The 21,578-nt window shown below is 40.6% G+C and overlaps 1 protein-coding gene across 6 annotated transcripts in view; it reads right to left on the bottom strand.

The window, feature by feature from the left end:
* SYTL2 (synaptotagmin like 2) overlaps window positions 1-21,578 on the bottom strand; it is a 63,929-nt gene that overhangs the window by 19,644 nt on the left and 22,707 nt on the right. For 3 of the 6 annotated variants that reach the window (XM_023757374.1, XM_023757376.1, XM_023757377.1), the window contains exons 6-10: window positions 20,011-20,814; window positions 16,237-16,305; window positions 9,387-9,488; window positions 7,324-7,377; window positions 5,839-5,886 (exon numbers count right to left, since the gene is read on the bottom strand). In XM_023757374.1, the coding sequence (XP_023613142.1) occupies window positions 5,839-5,886; window positions 7,324-7,377; window positions 9,387-9,488; window positions 16,237-16,305; window positions 20,011-20,814 (1,077 nt within the window). Of the gene's footprint in view, window positions 1-5,838; window positions 5,887-7,323; window positions 7,378-9,386; window positions 9,489-12,453; window positions 14,843-16,236; window positions 16,306-20,010; window positions 20,815-21,578 lie in introns of those variants that run through there. The other 3 variants (XM_023757375.1, XM_023757371.1, XM_023757373.1) reach the window with 3 other exon arrangements.

The raw sequence follows: 21,578 nt of genomic DNA, 5'->3' as shown, positions 1-21,578 counted from the left end.
TTTCTGTAAAAAGGTTAAAGGCATCGTACTTCACATGCACAGGACCACACGGTAAGCAGCATGCAGTTTCATAAATTAATTATATAGAAAAAAGAGCAAGGAGTTGAACCAAATAGAAAATAAAGTCATTGAAAAACTATTCATTTTTCTTGAACCGGGAGCTGGATTTGAATTACATTAAAACATGCTATCAATGAGAATTGGTTTTAACTTATTTTTTCACATCACAGTTTTGAACCCCACAATCTATAATTTAGTGGTTCATCTCCTTGAGATATTTATACTTTTAACATGCTGCAGGCTAAAAAACTATTTCATCAGACAGCAAGGATCTTTGTACACAACTCAGTCATAATCGTGTCCTGGACATTGAGTGTCTAAGAGAAGGTTTGTTTATTTTTTAGTGAGTGTGGAGAGTACCATGAAAGACCAATACAATTTCAAAACTAATTACTCTTTGAAAACAGAAATAATTTTTTATAATTTTTTTTACTTTTCAATTATAGTTGATGTAAGTTTCAAATATACAACCCAGTGAATAGACATTTATATAATTTTTGAAGTAATTACCCTAACAAACCTAGTATGCATCTGACACCATACATAGGTATTATAATATTATTCACTATATTCCCTATGCTGTACTTTGCATCCCTGTGACTGTTCCATAACAACAAATCTGTACTTCTTAATCTCTTCACCTTCTTCACCCAGTCCCCCATTTCCCCTCCCCTCTGGGAACCATCAAAATATTCTCTATATCTATGAGTCTGTTTCTAATCTGCTCATTTATTTTGTTTTTTTAGATTCCACATATTAGATACCTGTCAATTCATAGAATTTTCAATAGAGAAACTCAAGGCCAAGTGTGAATGATTCAAGATGGATACTCTAAGAATTTAATATGAAAATGTAGCATATGGTTTCTTTCTGATATAGTAAACATATGTATGGAAGTCACAATAAGATAACAAATTCTATTCTTAATTTGTGTAACTCTAGTTAGAAAGCTATTTTTTTTCTTTGTCTAAGAATCACAATGTTGAGGCTATTTTTGTGGTGAATTTAGAGCTTTTATATTTGAATGAGTTCACATTTTTCAAGTCACTCAGAACAGTACCTGGCACATAGTAGGCCCTACACAAGTATTTGATAAAAAAATAAATATTGTCTGAAAGAGATTCTTTAAGTTATCTTTACGATGTGATACAAATATGTTGACTTTATCATTGAAAGCGATACTAGGAAAATAAATAAAAATCAATTTATAGTTCTATATATAACTCAAAAGGCTCAAATTCAGCTCTAAGCATTAGCTAAATTTATTTTTAGTTAAATGAAATCTAATTGAAGAAAAATGAAAACTAAACTACACATATTAAATATTTGCTCATTCAAATAGTAGTTCTCACCTAGCCTTAGGCTTACAAATGTATCAAAAAACATGTATGGTTTATCACAAGATGATAACCGCTTTAATCACTTCCCATTAAGCATAATGTGTATGTGTGTGTTTGGTGACTATCATACAAGCAGTGTAAAATTAGGTCCCAGGAGGGCACAGGAGAACCCAAAGAGTATCAAAACCTTTTTATCACAACACTGCTTCCTATTATTTTCAAAGTACATGTCCACTACTCAAACATAGTCACTTACATTTATTGGCCTTTATTTATGTTTTGATCATGTATTTCTTTACTTTTTTCAGGAAATCATTTTAAAAAATATTTTTAAGTTTTTCAATTAAAGTTGACATTCAATATAATATTATTTTTAGGTGTACAGATCATATATTTCATTTTTTGTCTTGTGTGGTAAGAATACATTCTTCACTAGAAAAAAAATTGGAAAATATCATAAAAAAGAGAGAATTGTCCTGGCTGGTGTGGCTCAGTGGTTGAGTGTTGAGCTATGAACCAGGAGGTCACAGTTCGATTCCTGGTCATGGCACATGCCCAGGTTGCAGGCTCAATCCCCAGTGTGGGGTGTGCAGAAGGCAGTCAGTTAATGGTTCTCTCTCATCATTGATGTTTCCATCTCTCTCTCCCTTTCCCTTCCTCTCTGATATCAATAAAAAGGTTTAAAAAAAAATTTTTTAAATAGAGAGAGACTTGATCCAGAATTTACCCCATGATTAGCCTATTTGCCTTGACCAATAACAAAGCTCATCAGGAGGCCACAAATGAAGATGTAGATACATTGGTTATATATCTATACCTACATATACTACATCTATATAGATGTGTATAGATATATCTCTATGTTTTGTTTTCACTCCTCAGGCTAAATGTTGAACAAAACAGCAAAATGAAATTAGATGCTGTTTTCAGTATCTGCCAGTTCAAAAGCATCTGGAAAAGCCTCTTGACCTGCCACCCCTGAAGGACAGAAGTCTGGTTTCCTCTGCAGCAGCCAGAGAGAGACTAACACCAAGGACCAGAGCCTGGAATGCCTATTTCCCTGGGTGGTTCTTAAGAATTTGTCAGATCGAGTGCTAAAGCTCAGCACCTTCATCTCCGGCAGGAGGACCTCGTGAGCAAAGTTTCAGATTTCAGACAAGATGTCACTGCCTTCTAGCATCAGCACTTTGTTTCTCTAATGGCTCTTTCATTTAAGCTGCTCTTCTCATGAAGACTTATGAGCACATCCAAAGAATGTTGGGAAACTGTTATTAAAAATCCCTGGACACCTCAGGGCAGGCATGTGTATCATCTTCAGACTTCCAGTGCCTACGATCATGACACTGACAAACTGGGGAGTCAAGAAGACACAAATGCATAGCCATATGCTTTGCTAGGCCCACAAACACCTTTTCAATGGGCCATGTGTCCTCAACACTGTAGTCACAGTTAAAATGTTCAGCAATCTTAAGATTGAATGGAAAAGAGTGAAGAATCAAAATCTTTGCTTGGTGGTGAATATTAATTAGTTGATGACATTAACCACGACAAGTGCACATTTATTTCTTAAGATTCAGATGTTCAGGTGGAGAGAAACAAGATGGCAGCGTGTTTTTAAATCAGGAGTGATATCTTGGCTACAGAGGCCTCCCCTGAGAAGAAAGGGATCCCAGTCCCACACCAGACCCCCAGCTCAGGGTTCCAGAGCTGGGAAGAGAAGTCCCCATAACTCTGGGCTGTAAAAATCAGCAGGGATTTTGCCTGACATGGAGGGTGCTGGAGATCCAGCAGTTCCTCTTAAAGGGCCAGCACACAGACTTACATGGTCCTGCTTCCTCTGAGTTCCAGTGCCAGGGGCATTGTGGCAGGAAATCATGGGCAGCTTTCTCCCAGACAGAGGTGCTAGCAGGAGTTAGTGTTCCTATGCTGACACCTCCCTCATTGCAGAGCTGACCTGCAGCCATATCTAAGTTTCCAACAGCGTGGCCCACATTGTGGACCTCAATGTTCACTCCGCCCTGCTGATTTCCAGAGACCCAGCCCCATCCAATTTGCTGCTCCACCCAAGCTGTTTTCAGCTTCTTTTCCATATGAATGGTCTGTCCTGGCTTAGACTTCAGTATTTTCTAAAATATCTCAAATAAGCATCAGCAGGCATCAGCATGCCCCAAACCTATCAATAAGAAACCCAAGACCCTGCAACAGCACCAGCCTGCCCTGCTTCACAGCTGGGCTTTGTCTGGGCATTTCTAAGCCGAATACAAATAGCAGGCATCTGCAGATCTCTCTGTAGTTCCTACTGGGTGGCCCCAGGCAGCAGCTGACTTTGCAACTTCCGGAAGGCTTCAGAGCCAGTTCACCCTGTGGACAGCTTCAGGCCATACCAGATTACAGCTCTACACATCCACAAGCAACTTGTCTTGGAGGTCAGGTCCTCCCAGTGACACTAACAGCAATCAAGGCTCAACTACAACAAGACTGCACACAGGCCACACAGGGGTGCACCTAGAGTGCCTAGCTCAGGTGACTGGGGAGGCTAAGCCACTGGGCCATACAGGATACTTACTACACAAGGCCACTCTCCTAATTCCAGGAGACATAGCAGTTCTACCTAATACATAGAAACAAGCACAGAGAAGCAGCCAAAATGTGGAGACAACGAAACATGTCATAAATGAAATAAATGGAAGCAAGGAAACTACTGGATACAGAGTTCAAAACAATGGTTATAAGCTTGCTCAAGGATCTTAATGAGAGCTTCAAGGGACTTAGTGAGACTTTCAAGGATCTTAGGGAGAATTTCAAAGATATGAAAAAAGACTGGTCAGAAATTAAGCACACATTAAATGAAATAAAGAATAATTTACAGGGATTCAACAGTAGAAGATTGCAAGAATCAAATCAACAATTTGGACTATGAGAAAGCAAAAACACCCAATCAGAACAGCAAAAAGAATCCAAAAATATGAAGATAGTGTAAGGAGCCTCTGGGACAACTTCATGTGTACCAACATTCACATTATGGGGATGCCAGAAGGAGAAGGGAGAGAGCAAGATATTGAAAACCTATTTGAAGAAATAATGACAGATAACTTCCCCTACCTGGTGAAAGAAATAGACTTACAAGTCCAGGAAGCACAGAGAGTCCCAGAGAAACACAAAGAGGCCCACACCAAGACACATCATAATTAAAATACCAAGGGTTAAAGACAAAGAGAGAATCTTAAAAGCAGTTAGTTACATACACGGGAGCATCCATATGACTGTCAGCTGATTTCTCAACAGAACCCTTGCAGGCCAGAAGGGAGTGGCAAGAAATATTCAAAATGATGAAGAGCAAGGACCCATAATCAAGATTATTCTACCCAGCAAAGCTATCATTTAGAATTGAAGGTCAGATAAAGATCTTCACAGCTAAGAAAAAGTTAAAGAAGCTCATCACCACCAAACCAGTATTACATGAAAATTTGAAGGGTATTCTTTAAGAAGAGGAATAACAGAAGAAAAAAGATAAAAAATATGAATAATAAAATGGCAGTAAATACATACCTATCAACAATTGAATCTAAAAATCAAAATAAATGAACAAGAAATCTAATAAACAAAATAAACTGATGAATGAAATATAATCAGAGGCATGGAAACATGGAAATACTGACTGATGAATCTCAGAGGGAGGGAGGAGGGACAGCGGGAAGAGTTTAATCAAAAATCTTAAATACATATATGCATTAGCTATGAACACAGACAATAGGTTGGTGAAGGCCTGGGCAGGGCGGGGAACTGGGTGGAGAGGAGTAATGGGGGGGGTTATCTGTAATACTCTCAAAAATAAAGATTTTTTGAAAAAGATTCAGATGTTCACTTGATTTACATGTTGAATATATACTATTTGCATCCAGTTTTAAACCTCGGAGCTTAAATCCTAGACATCATAAAATTTGCTTCCACAGGTATATAGAGAGGTATACAACCATACGATGTACTAACTGTCAAGTACAGTTCTTTCTTCGATCCAAATAAATTATAAATTGGTTCATATCTATAGTCTTGTGTAAAGGCCACAGAGATCCAATACTCAAGATCATTCTGCAAAATAAAAGCCAAGTGATGTTGGAAGGTGCCAACTTCATTTTAAGCAAAGACACAAAGAGCAGAGAGAATAGCAAAAGGATAATATCCGGCATTAACATATATATAATAATTTTTTAAAATATATAACTCTTTCTCAGTAGAACCACCAATTAATCTTTCAACACAGACAGTAGTAAAATGTTTTTAATACCACCCTTGCCAGAATGAAATAGTTTTTTTAAGCTGCAAGAGTTTAGTACCAATAATAAAGCTGTGCTATTAATGGGGTTAGTCATTTCAGTATATTTAACACCAGGTACAGTGGCAACATTTAGTCATTTGTGAGAAAAAACCTGCTACTCACTTCCTGGTATGCGATCATTTGTATCTGGTTCCTGATATGCTTTTTGATCTGCTCAGAAGAGCGACATCGAGAATAAATACCATTTATTAAAAGAGACATGAAAGTAAAGCTCAAATTTCAGTTTCATGGCTGAGACTGCAGAATACACCGGGCAGGCTTTCAGCTTGCTTTCATCCGTTCCCCAGTATGATTCTTCGTTAGCCTCTTTAATGTCTCCTGTTCAACTAAAAGTCCTGCATCCAGCATTGGAGCTGTTTAGAGTCTTTCCTCAGTTCACTAAGCCACACCTTTTAAAATGGAAAGAGCACTGGACTAGGAGTAAGGAAGCCGAGATTCTAGTCCCTACGCTCCTACTGACTGACTAGCTACAGGATCTTAGACAAGTCACCTACTTTCTCAGAGCTTTTCTTAGCTGTAAAACAAAGATTAAACCCCCTGCCCCACCTACTTCTTTCTTTTTAAAATAGATTTTTGAATTAATTTTTAGAGAGAGATAGAAAGGGAGAGGGAGAGAGGAACAGCAATTGGCTGACTCCTGCACACCCCCTCCCAGAGATCCAGCCCACATGTACCCTGACCGGGAATTGAACCTGCAACCTTTCGGTGCACGGAAGGATGCCCAACCAACTGAGCCACACTGCCCAGGGCCCTCCCTCACCTATTTCAACAAGGTTGTTGTAAACATAAAATGAGAAAGACAAGTCTGTTACATAAAAGTAAGAAATGACCTCTGAGGAGCTCTTGCTGCTTTTATATGGGAAAGTTCAGTGAATATACATTTTTATTATTATAGTGAAGGCAATTTAGAAAACAAAATTCCAGCATACAAAGACAAATTATACATTCGCATCAATGCTGAACTATAAATATCAAACTCATTTCCATCCCCCCCCTCAATAAGGCATTATTACCCTATTCATTTTATAACTGAACCAAATAATACCTGATCCACTGACAAGCTTCGAAATCTTCTGACTCCAGAATCAGCTACTATTACCCTCCATCTATTCGTAGTTATTTACATGAGGGGAGGCAGGATTCCCACTTTTGTTCTGGGACCCTTTCCTTAGAATTTAAAGCTTTCCTGGGTATGCCCAGGAAGATCTATATGCTGAGACATAAGAATCAAATACAAGAATAATTTAACCCAGGAACCCACTGTACCCTTCCTGCCTTCAAAGGGAGTTTTGCAGGTCGGAGTAGCAAAAATCAGCTCCTACCCATGGAAATACAATTTCCTATTTATAGAAACCCTGGCTTCCCAAGGGTCTCCGAGGCGATCCTCACAATGCTATCCCCAGCAGAAGCCTCAGGAATACAAACAGTTCGCACCCAGTCAGAACCGTTGTATGATAACTTAGGCACCATTCATCACGGAGTGGCAAATGACGTATCTATTTTATCCAACAGCTGTGTCCCGGTGACTGCCCAAACCACCCAAAACCTCACACACAGACAGACATGCAGATACATAAAGATATTTACCATCTTCAGCACTACGCACTAATTCTTCTGGCAGATTATCTATTTTTGCTTGATCTGTTCAGGAGAAATTAACACACGGTTAACACGGCTGACCCTTGGCGAGAAAGAACAATGAGATTGTCCCCGAAAGCCCCGGGAGTTGGAAGCAATTAGTCAAGATGCAGTGAGGGGTGCAACCAAGATGTCTCTCCCAAAATACTTTCTCTGTGGATGAGCTGCTTGAGCCAGTGCCATAGCGGGAGCTCCCGTTTCAGCTCCGATGCAGCTTACATCAGCACACGGCTGCGCACGGACTCCCGCGGGTTAGGAGGTTAGTTCGGAGCAAGCAATCGGCGGGCAGCGGGAGAAAGCACGGGGCTGCAACAGCCTCTCTATTCTTCTAGAAAGGGTACGATGCTGGCCACGACTGACACCTTCCCAAGAGCACGGTCACTAACAAGCATTTCTGTGCCCGCATCACCATTTGTGTACGCCCCTGGGAGCCCTGCTGGGGAAGCCAACTGAAGAGATGTGACTGGGGACCAGCTGCTAAGTGGAATCTTGGCAGGCGACAGTGAGTGTGGGTATCGGCATTTGGAAGGGAGCGCGCAAGAATACCCGTCCGCTGATGATCATTTTTTTTCTTAACCCTACACATTCCTGAGCACTTTAAAGCTGCACCATGGAAATAGCCCCATGTTTCATAAATAAGAAGTTTGCCAAATTGAACAATTGTTGCTAAGTTGTTTTGTCCCCGCCCCGCCCCCCCCCCCCCCCCCCCCTCCTCAGGGCCCAATCACCAACATCCGGAAGAATAATCAGAGCTGTAACTAACAAAGGATCGGACTGCCTTCTCTGCAAGTATTCAGGCGGATGTGGGGGTTGGCCACCTGTTGAGGAGGCTTTGGAGGGAATTCCTGGACTGGGGGGAGTTTGGAATGGGTGGCCATCAAGGTCCCTTCCAACCCTGAGATTCCAAGATCTTTGGCAGGGTTAGTTAGGACTGCATGCCAAATTGGGAATACTGCCTTCGGAGCCCTGGGAATCTCTGAATTTTAGAAATTGTTTAGTGGAGTGTTTCCCAACCCCCGCTCCCCCTTTTTCTTTTCCTTTTAAAATTCTGACTTCTTAGTCTCAATTGCAGATGCATAAAAAGTATTCTGAACATGACAATGGTCCACTTTTGATCATATGAATTTGACAATGGTTAACTTTCACTCGATAAATTTTCTCATGACCATCTGTAATCCTGAGGGTGTATTTTAGCTTGATAACAATAAGAACAAAACCCCTAGAAATCATCATTTCTACATCCTTTTGTCTGGCTCACAAGTCCCTCTATTCGTTATGTGCTATGTTAGTCCTCAAGATATCCTTCACCCATTAAAGCGGCAGCCAGTGGGGAACAGTATGCCTCAAGTGTTGCGTGTCAGGGAGTCTTTGGGCTTATTGTTCCAGTGTCAAAAAGAAATGCATGAAAAGAAGGGATAAAAGAGAAAGGAAAGTCCTTAAAGCCAGGGACTAATTCATCTCCATATCATGCAAAATTCATCCGACATCCAACACTGTCATAAATGCTCTTGACAACATTCTGTTGTTGATTTTGGGTCCCAGCTCTGCTGTGTGATACTATGCAAGTTACTTTGCCTCTCTGAGCTTCATTGTCCTCGTCTATAAAATAGGGATAACAACTTATCCCTCACAGGGTTTACTCATGCCAGATACATAAAATAATGCATATAAAACGCTTAGCCAAGTCTTGGCACACACTACTCAATAAATGTTAGTTATTACTACTAGAATCACTAGCTACCACTATCTTTTAAAACTCACTCTACTTGAGTAAACACTCAAACTGGGATTCTTCAATGCAAGGAAACCTGGTGTTCCAGTAAGCAAACGTCATGCATTACTTTAAAGGCCAAGTTCCAGCCTCTTCGGCTCACTTGGGAAGGTCATTCTCATCTGTTAAACCCCCTTAGGGGTTTCAGTGCACAACAGCATGCAGTGAGGCCACAGAGGAGCACATAGGCATTTTTAAGCTTAGATGGAGGCATGGACAGTGGCGCAAACTGTATTCTCACTTGATGAATCTGATGAAATGTCTTCTAGACTTTTGGAAGGCATTTTCCTAGCAGCACTCCTTTCCAAAGTTTTCAAAACAGGACTGGGTTCTTCCTCTGAACCTGTTGTAAGACAAAACCGATGAACACTGCACAATACAAAAACACACACCACCAAACTCTTAATAACCAATGGATACGGAAATGGTAGGTTAAAAGGAGGCATTATGCCATAAGCCTCTATACTCTTGTTTACTCTATGAAGCACTTCACAGAAGAAAATAAAACTTCTTCATGAATAGGAGGTCCTTAAAAAAAACAATGTTCTTGGTCAAAAAATATTTGCAAACATAAATCATTCAGAAACAAGACTGCCACATTAATAGAAATGTGATCTCCTAGTCTTCCACACCTCTATTTTAGGCACATGATTTGTTCTGTGCCAGGCTTTGAATCTTTCCACTTCATTTCTAGCTTTTGAAGATAGCCACAAAATGATTTTGGAAGCATTAAAAAAATTAGCTGAAAACCATAGAAGGCAGGATCCAGATGTTTAACATCTGTGTATAATCGAATATACAGATGGCTGAATTCTCCAGATCAACAGATGTAGGCTTTTTGGGTTTCATGAGCTCATAAAATTTCCATCAAAATATTGGAAAATGACACGAGACAGTCAACTTTTTATTTTACTAAGGCATTTTAAAAGGGGGTGGTTGTGGCTCTATCACCTACTAATGCCTTTTCTTTATAAAAGGAGGACCAAAGGAAAGAAAAAGGGCATAACCTCAGTATATATATAACTAAGTACATATAACCTTACAAGAAATCTCTCTAGACAGTCCTTAATTGTTCTATTTTGATAATAAAAACTCCATCATGGATGACCCCTGTCTGCATACTGTCATTTATCACTGCTATATTCTCAGTGCCTAGACAAGCGGTTGGCAAGAGGCACTTCAAAAATGTTTGCTAAACCAATGACTAGTTCCATTAATGAATCAATAAATTTGGAACCATTTCTCTAGACAATACTTTACGGAAATGCATCCCAGTTCCGCCCAATGTTAATAGGCATTCTACAGCAAATGGATTCTAAGATGAATTAGACTTGGGATGCTCTGTGTTCAAATTTAAAAGGGTTCTCATTACAGACCTTCTTGGAGACTTTAATGCTAATAATGTGCAGTCTCTCAGCATTTCCAAAAGTATCTGAGCACAAAACTCCCCTTCACCTCCCTTCCCCCAAGGAGTACATACGTAGAGGTATTGGTTAGTTGAGAATTGAACCACAAGTCAAAGGTGTCAGGCTGTTCACCAAAATTGTGATGCCTTTGTAGCCAGGTTCCCCTCTACTTTCACCTTACTCCACCTACTTGTTTTAAAACATAAAACTACAACTATACCTTTTTATACCTCTTACATCACTTACAATTTTAAAATAACTTCTCTGGGCTCTGTCCAGGCCATTGTTTAATATTGTTATTTCATTTGTAGATTGGCTTTTTGCTGTTCAGCCAGTTATGCTGGTATACTCTAAACACAACTATACACACTAGGCCAGTGGTCGGCAAACTGCGGCCTGCGAGCCACATGCGGCTCTTTGGCCCCTTGAGTGTGGCTCTTCCACAAAATACCGACTTCTGCGCAGGGGCCACGAAGTTTCAATCGCACTGTACATGCGCGCCCGCACGTGGTATTTTGTGGAAGAGCCACACTCAAAGGGCCAAAGAGCCGCATGTGGCTTGCGAGCCGCAGTTTGCCGACCATTGCCTAGGCAACAGTCTCCAACGTCAGTGCAATTGTATAAGCTCTCCCCCTCCTATGGATCAGTTTACCGTAGAAACTCACTGGGGATAGTTTAGTAAAAGTCTTCTTCAGGTTTAACATGCTGACTTACACTCCTGCACATGTCTGGTTTCAGAGACTGGTATTTCACTTCCCTTCTCTTACCAGAAACATTTGTTAAAGCAGATTCAACTTGATGAATTAGGGCTAAAGATGGATTCTTTGGTCAGTTTTCAAGAGGCCCTACGGCTACTTGCCAAGGAGCCTAAACCTCACAAGTCAGCCACTCAGCAAAGCTTATTTATTCTGAGACTGAAGGGAGCTAGAAAATGACAAATCCTATTAAACTACCAGGAAGGTGATCAACGTTACATGTGCAGCTTTGGCTAACATGTCCCACTAGGGAGCATCCGTTATCACTTCATTTACTCTAATCAGGTAACTTCTCATTCCTGTTTGCTCCTGGGTTTCTTGGCCAAAACGCCTGTGTTGATCAGAAGAGCAAAACTGAGACAACCCTACGTTTTATCGCCTGGCTGAAACCAATACCCACAATTCCCCTTAGATGAATGTGGCAATCGATTAAGATCTTCATCCACTTAGCCAAGGCTGGAGCCAAAGATATTCATCAGGCCAGGCAATGCCCTTGTGTGGGACCAAGGGAAGTCATTTGACCAAAGTCATACTCTAGAACGGGAAGATGCTGAAGATAACTGAAAACAAGAGGGAGAGCGTGGCAACAAAAAAACCCTCAGCACAAAGTATCTGAGGAAAAGAAAGTTCCAACTTGCACTTGGTTCCTGGTATTTAGCCACTACTGTGGGAAACTATTGCTCCGAAAAGGGAAATTTGTGCTCATCTGTGGCAATTTCTTGTCACAAATCTTAGTAGAGATCTCTGTTTGGATTGCCAATCACGAAAGAAATTCTAATTACTTCCAAGAGGAAAACTAGCTTGAATGTTAGAGGTAGCTTCTAACATTCCCCTTCTCCCCCACACAAATTCTTTAAAAATATTTTTGAAACTTAAAAGTTTTATTGTTGATTCATGAGAATAAAGTAAAATTTTAAAACACTGCCCTGTGGGTAAAACTATGTGTATATAATTTATTTGATTAAAGATTATAAAAGGAAATGTAGTTTTTATGAAGAAAGGCTAGGGAGAACTGAAGTGATAAGAAGAATTTAGCACTTTTGGGAGTGGCAAATCAATTCCAATTTAGAAAGCGCTATCATCCTTTACATCGTCATTCCATAAATCAACTAAGTAACCAATGGGTTAAAAACGTCAAAATGCTCACTGGAGGTATTTCTCCAGCTTTCCGCATTAGAACCGATGTTTCCATCTGAAAAATCAGAGTCAGAGACACCTTCTTTCTCTTGCTCTTGTCTCTTGTAAGGTGATTCCAGAATCAGTTTGACTTTACTTGTCTTTGTAGAGTTTTCCTTATTGGTCAGGAGAGGAACAGGTTGCCTATTTCTGGACACACTAATTGTGTTGGGACCCTCTCCACAGCCAGGCTCCTGAAAAGCCCCTTCTCGAACCCCGGCAACTGCAGTTTCACTCTCCCTGGGCTCTGGGGGCTTTGTAGTTTCAATGATCCCTATTTCATGGTCCACAGAAAGGGTTCCAGGGATCTCAGCTCCACTCTCATAACCACCGACATCTATTGACAGATCACTCACAGCTTCTCCTCTCAACCCTTTATCCCGTGGGTTGACTCGAGATTTGAAAACATTACTCTTTAGCTTCATTTCAGGGGCCTCTTGGGTTCTCCCCAGAAACCTGGCTTGCCCTGACCCGGAGGTCTCCTTCTCGGGAGTTCCTTCCTTCCCTGACACCCGGGGCTCATAAGGAGGAGCTTCCGATGTTTCTCTAAGGAGTTTCTCAAAACCAATATCAAAAGCGCTCTCAGTTATTGCTGGAGCCTCAGCCTTTTGTACTGTTTCTTTTATTTCCTCGGGATGGAATCCAGAAGCAGCTGGCCTGGGCACCTCAGTACAACCTATTAACTTGGATGGAGAGGGCATCCCTGTGTTGCTTTCAGATTTTGAGGAGAGAGTTTCAGTTGCTTCCTTCAGCAGTTTCTCTAAGCCGGCCCTGAGTTCAAGGGGCTCTGATTTAGGTCGAATAATTGTCTCCCTCACAATTTCTGTCACTTCCTGAGGTGACTCTTTGCTGTACTGAGCGACAGTGGAGCCAAATGAGCGAGGGATTTGTTCTGATAGAGTCACTGGGGCAGCTAAATGAGAGGCAATGTCATGAGTTTTATCAGGAGCCGCTACATTGAAGGAGTCAGCATCCTTTCTGTCTGGGACTGTAATGTCCACTGCAGCCGATGGTGGGATAACTCCAGGAGAACTTTGGAGGCTACCTGCTGCTTGTACTCCTTCCGGAAATTCTGCTTTTACTTCTCCAGGAACGACTTCCCTCCCAACCGGATAACTCAACGTAGCTTCCCTAAGCAGCTTCTGTAACACAACATTTACATCATTCAAGGCAGATCTGGGTGGAACAATGACTTTTTCCACCGTCTCTGAAACTTCTCTTTGCGGAGGAAGTGCCATATTCTGGGGAGCAAGATGAGCATCACTAGAAGAAGGCATATCTTGGGGAGATTTGGCTTCAATTCCCAAAGAACCCTTTCTGTGAAGATGGGGAGGTTGGTTCACTGGGTGAGAACCTCCTGCAACCATCTGAAACCAGTTTTCCGAGGTTAGCTGGTACTCACCACTTTCCGCTTGCGGGGGGAGAGCTGTCTTTCCGAGAGTTTCTTGCCCCACTGGAAAAGGAGCTATGATCTCTCTCTGGTGGGCTGATGAGTTGTGACTGCGTTCTACACCTTTTTCAAAAACTCTCTTCTCTCCAGGCTCAGAGTTGATCCGAGGGGTGATGGGTTCCAACTTAGTTTGCAAGGGAGAGGGTAAAGTCCCAGTTCCTTCCTTCAGGAGTTTATCTAGACTGGCAGCCCAAGTGCTTGGTTTGACCTTCGGAGGAGCTACTGTTTTGTCTACCTGCTCATTAACGATGTCCAGAGGTCCTTTGGCTGCTTCCTCAGTATCTGTCTTCTGAGGCCATGTCCTATTTTCAGAAGCACCTGGTTCAAGCACTTGTTTTCCGTGAACTTTTTCACCAGAAGGTGGGATTGCTGGTGACGAAGCTTCTGAAAGTAGCTTCTGTAAGCTGTCATTAAAAGTGTCTTTGTAGTCTTTAGACAAAACATGTGTTTTCACTATGGATTCTTGAACCTCTTGGTCTGAGCAATCCTTTTCTTCCTTGAACACTGGCGTAACCAACCATTCCATATTCTTTTGCACATTTTCTTTTGATGACTCATTTCCTGGCAACTGATGAGTGGACTTTGTGGGTGGTTTCAATGGAAATGTGCTTTCATGAGGTAATACCTGGAGTGTGCACTTTGAATTTATTCCCTCTATTTCCTCTGCTGCTGGAACTTTTGGGGGGCTTAGAAATGTCTCGATTTCATGGGCATTTTCTCTTGATGATTTGAGGTCATGGGGTTCTTTGTGTTTCTGGCTGTTAAAAGGCACAGAATCTTTTTGGCCTGTTTTGGTGGTATTTTTCTCAACATTATCCTGAATGTTTGAGTTGGCTCCTAAGTCCCAAAACTTTCTCAAATTCTCAAATTGAGAGTGATTATAAACCTGTTCTGTACTGGGTTCATCCATTCTTTCTTTTAGGGACATAACTTTAAAGTTGGGATTTGATTCAGCATTTAGAGATCTGTCTTTCTCCAAAGAAGCATGTATTTCACTCCCGGCATTTGAAGGATGCTGCAGTACCGGCGAAGAGATGTCTCTTCCAGAATGCGCACTGTCCGCCACTGGCAGTCTTTTCACAGGCTCATTTATCTTATTCTGAAACAGAGGCACTTTATCTGATTGGTCAGCAGAAGGGTAATTTTTGGATGGACCTGACATGTGGGGCCTGGTCTCTTCAGGTTTATTTAAGGAATAAAAACTGGAGATATGAGCTACTTGGCCATCCTCATCTAGGACCACTTTTTTGGCAGTGACCTGATTATATTCATTCTGGCCTGTAGATATATTGTCCATGGACCTCCCAGGCTGATAGGCTGTAGCAGAAGGTTGTCCCTGACTGTGCGAAGATGTAGGTTCCTTCTGAGTGAATCTGGCTGCAGCCTTCTCACCTTCCCAAAAGGATATTCTGTCACTCACTCTTTTGTACTTCTCTCTTTGCACTTGTTTCTCGGGAACCTCACCAGCTTCTTGTGGTAGTTGGACCTCAGGCTTCTTCCAAGGAGACTTGTTGCTGGCAGCTCCAGGGAGCAACTCAATATTCTTTGGCTCTACCGAAGCTTTCGGGATATAAGTATCTCCTCCTTTGCTCTCTCCTGCCTTCGTGTTGTCTTTTGAACTTGGTTCTTTGACGATTTTTGCAGAGTCAAAATTCACCTCTGAGTTTCCTCTCTCTTTTTCATAAACACGAAGCTTGGGCTCTTCTTCACCGAAGCTGCCAACATCCTTAATGTTGCATGGAACTTGGTCTGCTGCATCAGATTTACTGAGAGCACTGTAGGGATAGTTACTCGTTCGGTGAGGTATTCCATTTCCTGCGTCTCTGTTTTTTGAAGCTTGGCTACAGTCCATAGTTTTACTCCCTTGGTTTGGACTGTAAGTTTCAAATGGCTGCGATATGCCTGGACCTTCCTTGCCTTGTTGGGACAAATGAATAGATTTGGGATTGATATCCACATTACTATCTTGGCAATTTCCAGGAGGCAGCACATGTCCCTCTGCCCGGAACATCGAATCAGACCCCATAGGTGTCAATTCAACTTTGGTGGAGAGCAGAGCCTTTGAGCCATTGTCTTTTAGACTGATGTCATCTGTCACCAAGGCAACAGCAGCCTGTGATTTTGAGTCTGCTTTTTCTTTGGGCTCTATTCCTTGGGGATGTTGGAGAGGTGACTCATTGTCATCTAAATGAGAACTTCGGTTAAACCAGTCTAGGACTTTAGATATGGAATCATCAGTTGTCTTCCTTATCTCAGTGGCATGTGGACCAGAGTGTGAGAATGTCTTAGCTTTTAGGGCCTTACCTTGCTGATGGTCTCTAGAGCTGCGATCTGGCACCTGAGAAGGCTCAGGCTCAACATGAGACCATTCATCTGCAATATGCAATAGAGAAATGCTTTTCTAAATAAGAAAAGAGAATGCTTAAAGAATTATTATTCAACCACTCACAGTATCTTTAAAAAAGGCACTATGTATTTACATGCTCCACACTACTAGCTTTTTATATCAGCCTTTTGCGGGGGTTATAATGTAAACCTTACTAATTAAAATATTCTGCCAAAGATGCCCTCTAACACAGTGAAAGAAGAGACATGTAGACTCCTGAAAGTAGGGGTATACACCAAAGTGGGAAAATTTCTTTGAAGTCTTTGGTTTATTTTAAAAACTCATGTAAATTTTGTATTCTGCTCCATGTTACATTTTATATATTCATTTTCTCTCACTTTCAAATCTTTGCATAAAACTGACCTTCCAGGAAAGATACACCATGTTGGTTTTATGACCCCACCTATCCACTAGCACACTCATAAACCCTGGAGGATTTATACCCAAGCTTGAGGAACATAGACTTAGGAGATTTCAAGAGTTGGAAAAACAACTTTCAAGGAAGATTAAACAATGAGTTCCCTCCAGAATAGTAGAATGCAATGATGAGGATATTTGCACTCCTGGGTCACACTCCTGATCTATTAAACCAGAATCTCTGAAGATGGGGCCCAGGAATCTTTACTAATAACTATCCCTGCCACTGTCTTACACGCTGGAGTTTTAGGACCATGATCTCAAGAATCTCTTTCATTATCCCCAATCCCCCTCCTATAATTTGTGACTTAGAAGTAGTTTTTATGAGCCAAATAAACTAAAATGAGGACTGATGGAGAATGTGATCTCTACCTGATGTTGGCTAACCAATGGCTAAGAGGCTAGAGAAAAATATTTAACTTCTTTCTAAGCCATCAAAAAAGCAGAGAGAGTCCTTTCTGAGCTTTAATCACAGGGCACAGGGTACATATAGATAAGGGAACTCAGACATTCTTCCTCTTTAGTTAAGATTCAGGTGTTTCTGCCTTTTCCCCTCTTCCTTATCGATGCTACGCTAAGTAATACTTGTTCCTGAAGATTATGTGAGCTGAATTTTTATGAAGTCAGCTACATTTAAATGCACTAGAGGGCATATTAGTTAATAAAATTATATTTTTATTTTATTCATCAACTCTGGTTAAATATTTTAAAAAAAACCAAAGTCTTATACAGTAATTGGTTTGCTTCTTTACCTACACTTTGTACTATTAAATATAGTAATAATTGTGAAGTTTATTTGAGAAATCTATAAGAATTCTGTTAGTCTGTTTAACAGGAAACTACTCAAAGATGAAAAAATATTTGTAATATACTGTTGCTGAAAAAAGAAGTCCAGGCAGTATAAACATAATTAAAAATTGTATTCATGCCTGAAAATTATTGAAAGGCTCTACAAAAAAAATGTTAGCAATAGTTCAAATAATGGGTAATGACATCACAGGTGATATTTGTTTTATTCTGTGTGCATTTTTTCTTCTTTGTTTTTTAAATAAAGTGAGTTACAGGGAGTGATGGTAAGAGGAGCCAATATTGCTTCTATCCCTTCATTTCTGGATCCCATATATTTTAGCTATTGAGGTATTGAACCATTTATCAGCAGCTGGCTCTGTCCATCCTAGGGCGTTTCTCCTTTTAAAATGTTTTACAATGAAAGTTTATTACTTTTAAAATAAGAACAGTTATTGTAAAAATTGGATGCCAGGTAATGTTTTGTTTCCTCTAAGGAATTCTTTTGTTTTGTGTTTTCTCCAGGATGAGTGTGGTGTTTACTTCCTGAAGCTCAGAGTTAAAGTCAAACCCTTATAATTTACAGAGATTTTACTTTTTTTTTTGGTCCTGGCTCTTTTTATGCTCCATTTTTTACTTTATATTTTTGTGGTAAGCAGGAGAAAAGCAGGACTTTGTTTATAAGCTCTGAGGCCAGAAGGCCTGTCAAACTGATGATGGCTTCCCCTCAACGTTCATGGTCGGTTTCTATTTAAAAGTCAGAAAGCACAAATAAGTAGTTAATACAAAATGTCAAAGATATTCTTTGAAAGCAGGTGCAGTCTGAAAAACAGAAAAGGTTTACCATAGTTCTTCTATGGATTATAATAATGGAAAATATTACCAAAGAAATATCCTTCATCTTTTGAACAAACATTAAGTAAGTGTCATGCAATTATTTGCTAATAATTACTCAAACTTTAATAATTTCCTTTAATATGATTATTTCTTGAAGAAGCACCTGTTGAATTTTTAATTTAAAAATTCTGTTCTGTTCAAATGATTGTAGGGGTAGGGGTGGTGAAAATGCTTTGACCTTTAAAAAGCAGTTTTCTGAACAACTATGAAAACTGTAGAGCTGAACAAAAGTGACTCGGGGTTAACTTAATACTGACTAATAAGGAAGAGTTAGAGCCGATGGGTTAGAAAATTGACTGTTGTTACTGTAAGTATTCCTGACAATAAAGAAATAACCACAGCCCTGGCCAGTTGAGCTCAGTGGACAGAGCAGCGGACTGTCCCAGGTTCGATTCCGGTCAAGGGCGCATGCCCGGGTTATGGGCTTGATCTCCAGTGTTTGACCTTTAAAAAGCAGTTTTCTGAACAACTATGAAAACTGTAGAGCTGAGCAAAAGTGACCCGGGGTTAACTTAATACTGACTAATAAGGAAGAGTGTGAGCTGATGGGTTAGAAACCTGACTGTTGTTACTGTAAGTATTCCTGACAATAAAGAAATAACCACAGCCCTGGCCCAGTTGAGCTCAGTGGACAGAGCAGCGGACTGTCCCAGGTTCGATTCCGGTCAAGGGCGCATGCCCGGGTTATGGGCTTGATTTCCAGTGTGGGGCGTGCAGGAAGCAGCTGATCAATGATTCTCTCTCACATTGATGTTTCTATCTCTTTCTCCCTCTCCCTTCCTCTCTGAAATCAATAAAAATATATCTTAAAAAAGAGAGAAATAATCACAGGGTTAGATGAAGACTTATTGAAGATGGGTGAGAGTACACAGAATGATTTTCACTAGTGTTTCTGTTTTTTAAAGCATAAGAATTATGAAGTAATCATATAAGTATGGGAAAGCAGTTTGAGGCATCCCCCTGAGAGTTGTAGAATCTTCGAGAGAGAGCTAGTTAGCTATTTGGCAGGAAAGGCAGCATTCTTATTGCCTCTCAACTCACACCAGCTGGAAGAGAAAGTTCCTTTGGCGTTTTTAAAGGACAAGAACAAATGGCTAGAGGCCCTGCGCAGGCCACAGTAAGTGCTCAACGTCTACTTTCCTATCCTTTGAGGATAAGAAATTGAAGTTTCTCTTGTGATAAAAAGAGATATCGAAGTTGGGTTAAATGGTAATTGACATTTGAACTAGGTAAGTAATAATAATATATATATACTCCATTAAAAAGTTATTAGCATATCTTTAAATCTCACCCTGTATAAAAACCTTGATATAACTCAACACATAGTAATTTGTTTAAATAATTGATATGATTACATTTTTAGGTTAAAACATAATGGGCCAGGAACTGTGCTATCCAGGTTCTTCTCATTATTAGGTGGTTGAGGAAAACCTACAAACCCATGAAGAGGTATAACCATCCCCCAGCGGCATCTGCCTGAATCCCCGCTGGAATGGCCAGGAGGCCAAATGCAGCTTCTACAAGGCTGGCCGGCCTTGCCGTTCCAAGCCCACTGGTCAGTGCTTAGAACCTGGTAGTGACAACTCTCTTACCAGCAGGGCTTTTGGACAATTCCGATTCAAGCCTTGATAATTCGGACGATTTAGCTTTGTGTTCACTGATGGTGGGTGAATTCTCACTGGACTGTGGCCTTGCAGGTAAAACTTCCGAGGGAGAAGGCTGCCCGTTACTTGGAAAAGGACCAGAAGTCTTTGGCTGATGTGTTTCGTGTTTCAATGCACTTGGGCTTGAGGCTGATCGAGGTAAAGGCAAAGGCTCTCTGTACTGTGATGGCGTAGGGTCCTTCCAGAACTCATTCTGGTCCCCGGCATCTTCTGTTCCATTCTTCAACCTGTTGGATTCTAAAACACTGAACTCTCCCACTTCCCGGCCTTGGATGAGCCCAGGACTCGGTGGGAGCTCCTCCTTCACCGCAGAGAACCTCACTTGCTTCAGTGGCTCCTGTGCGCTGGAGGAGGACTCGTCTTCTAAAGAATGCTCCTTCTCGGAGATCCTCTCGTGGATGGTTAGGCCCGGTGACCCAATCTTGCTTTTGGGTTCAAAGCTCTGGTGGAAACGAACAGTGTCTGAGTCCGTGCTGCTGGAGCTGGAGTTGCGCTTCAGGATCCCTCTCGGAGCCCCTCTGGCCTTCAGGGAGTCTGTCCTTTGTCCAGGAAAGGACTGGTTATTGTCCTGCTTTAGATCATGCGATTTGTTGATCATTTTCCTGGCTTTAGGGATTGGAGGTTTGATGTGGGATCCACTCTCAGGGCCTGGAAAAGTCTGCTTTGGTTTCTCTAACTTTTGGCTTGAAATATCCAGGATAGATGACTTTTCTTTGGACCCTGATAATTCACCTGAAAATTATAACACATTAGGTTCTTTTCATTATTGGTGGAGAGTAATGTATAATTTAAAATACCTATCAGAAACTTTATCTATATTTAGCAAAAGTATTAAAATATTAAAGACAATAAAGTATGTGGTATAAATGCCGACCTAATTAAAAAGCCTTTTTAGCATGCATGTACTTCATTGAACTGTACACTTAAGATTACTGTTATTTACACACATACTTTGTGGTAGTTTATACTCAATAAAAACGTTTTTACAAAAAAAAAAAACAATTTAAAAAAATTCCTCATGGAGGCGAAGGAAAAACACAGATGTCACTTCAGTAATTTATACGTGAAAACCAGAAAAATGAACTCAAATAAAATAAAACTCAATACCTAGAACAAAAATCTATTTTGTCAAATGTTTAAAAAGGTAATGTATTCCAGTGACTTTTTTTCTGTATAATATTTTATGCTATGTAAAGTATTCCCAATGGACAAAGGAAAAAACACTAATATTGCCAAGGCTGGTGTGGCTCAGTTGGCTGGAATGTCATCCCATCCACCAAAAGGTTTTGGGTTTGATCCCTGGTTGGGGTGGGTACTTGAGGCAACAGATCAATGTTTCTCTCTCTCTATTTCTTTCTTTCTCTCTCTGTCTCTGACTCTCCCTTCCTCTAAAAATCAATGAAAACATATCCTTGGGTGAGGATTAAAAAAAAAGAAAAGAAAATACAATAATATTAAAACAGGCTAACTGAAAGTTCTAACTTCACTTTCAGTTG

This window comes from Myotis lucifugus, unplaced genomic scaffold, assembly GCF_000147115.1.
Source record: "Myotis lucifugus unplaced genomic scaffold, Myoluc2.0 scaffold_106, whole genome shotgun sequence".
In the NCBI taxonomy this organism is placed as follows: domain Eukaryota; kingdom Metazoa; phylum Chordata; class Mammalia; order Chiroptera; family Vespertilionidae; genus Myotis; species Myotis lucifugus.
This window is presented reverse-complemented; position numbering and strand designations above follow the sequence as displayed.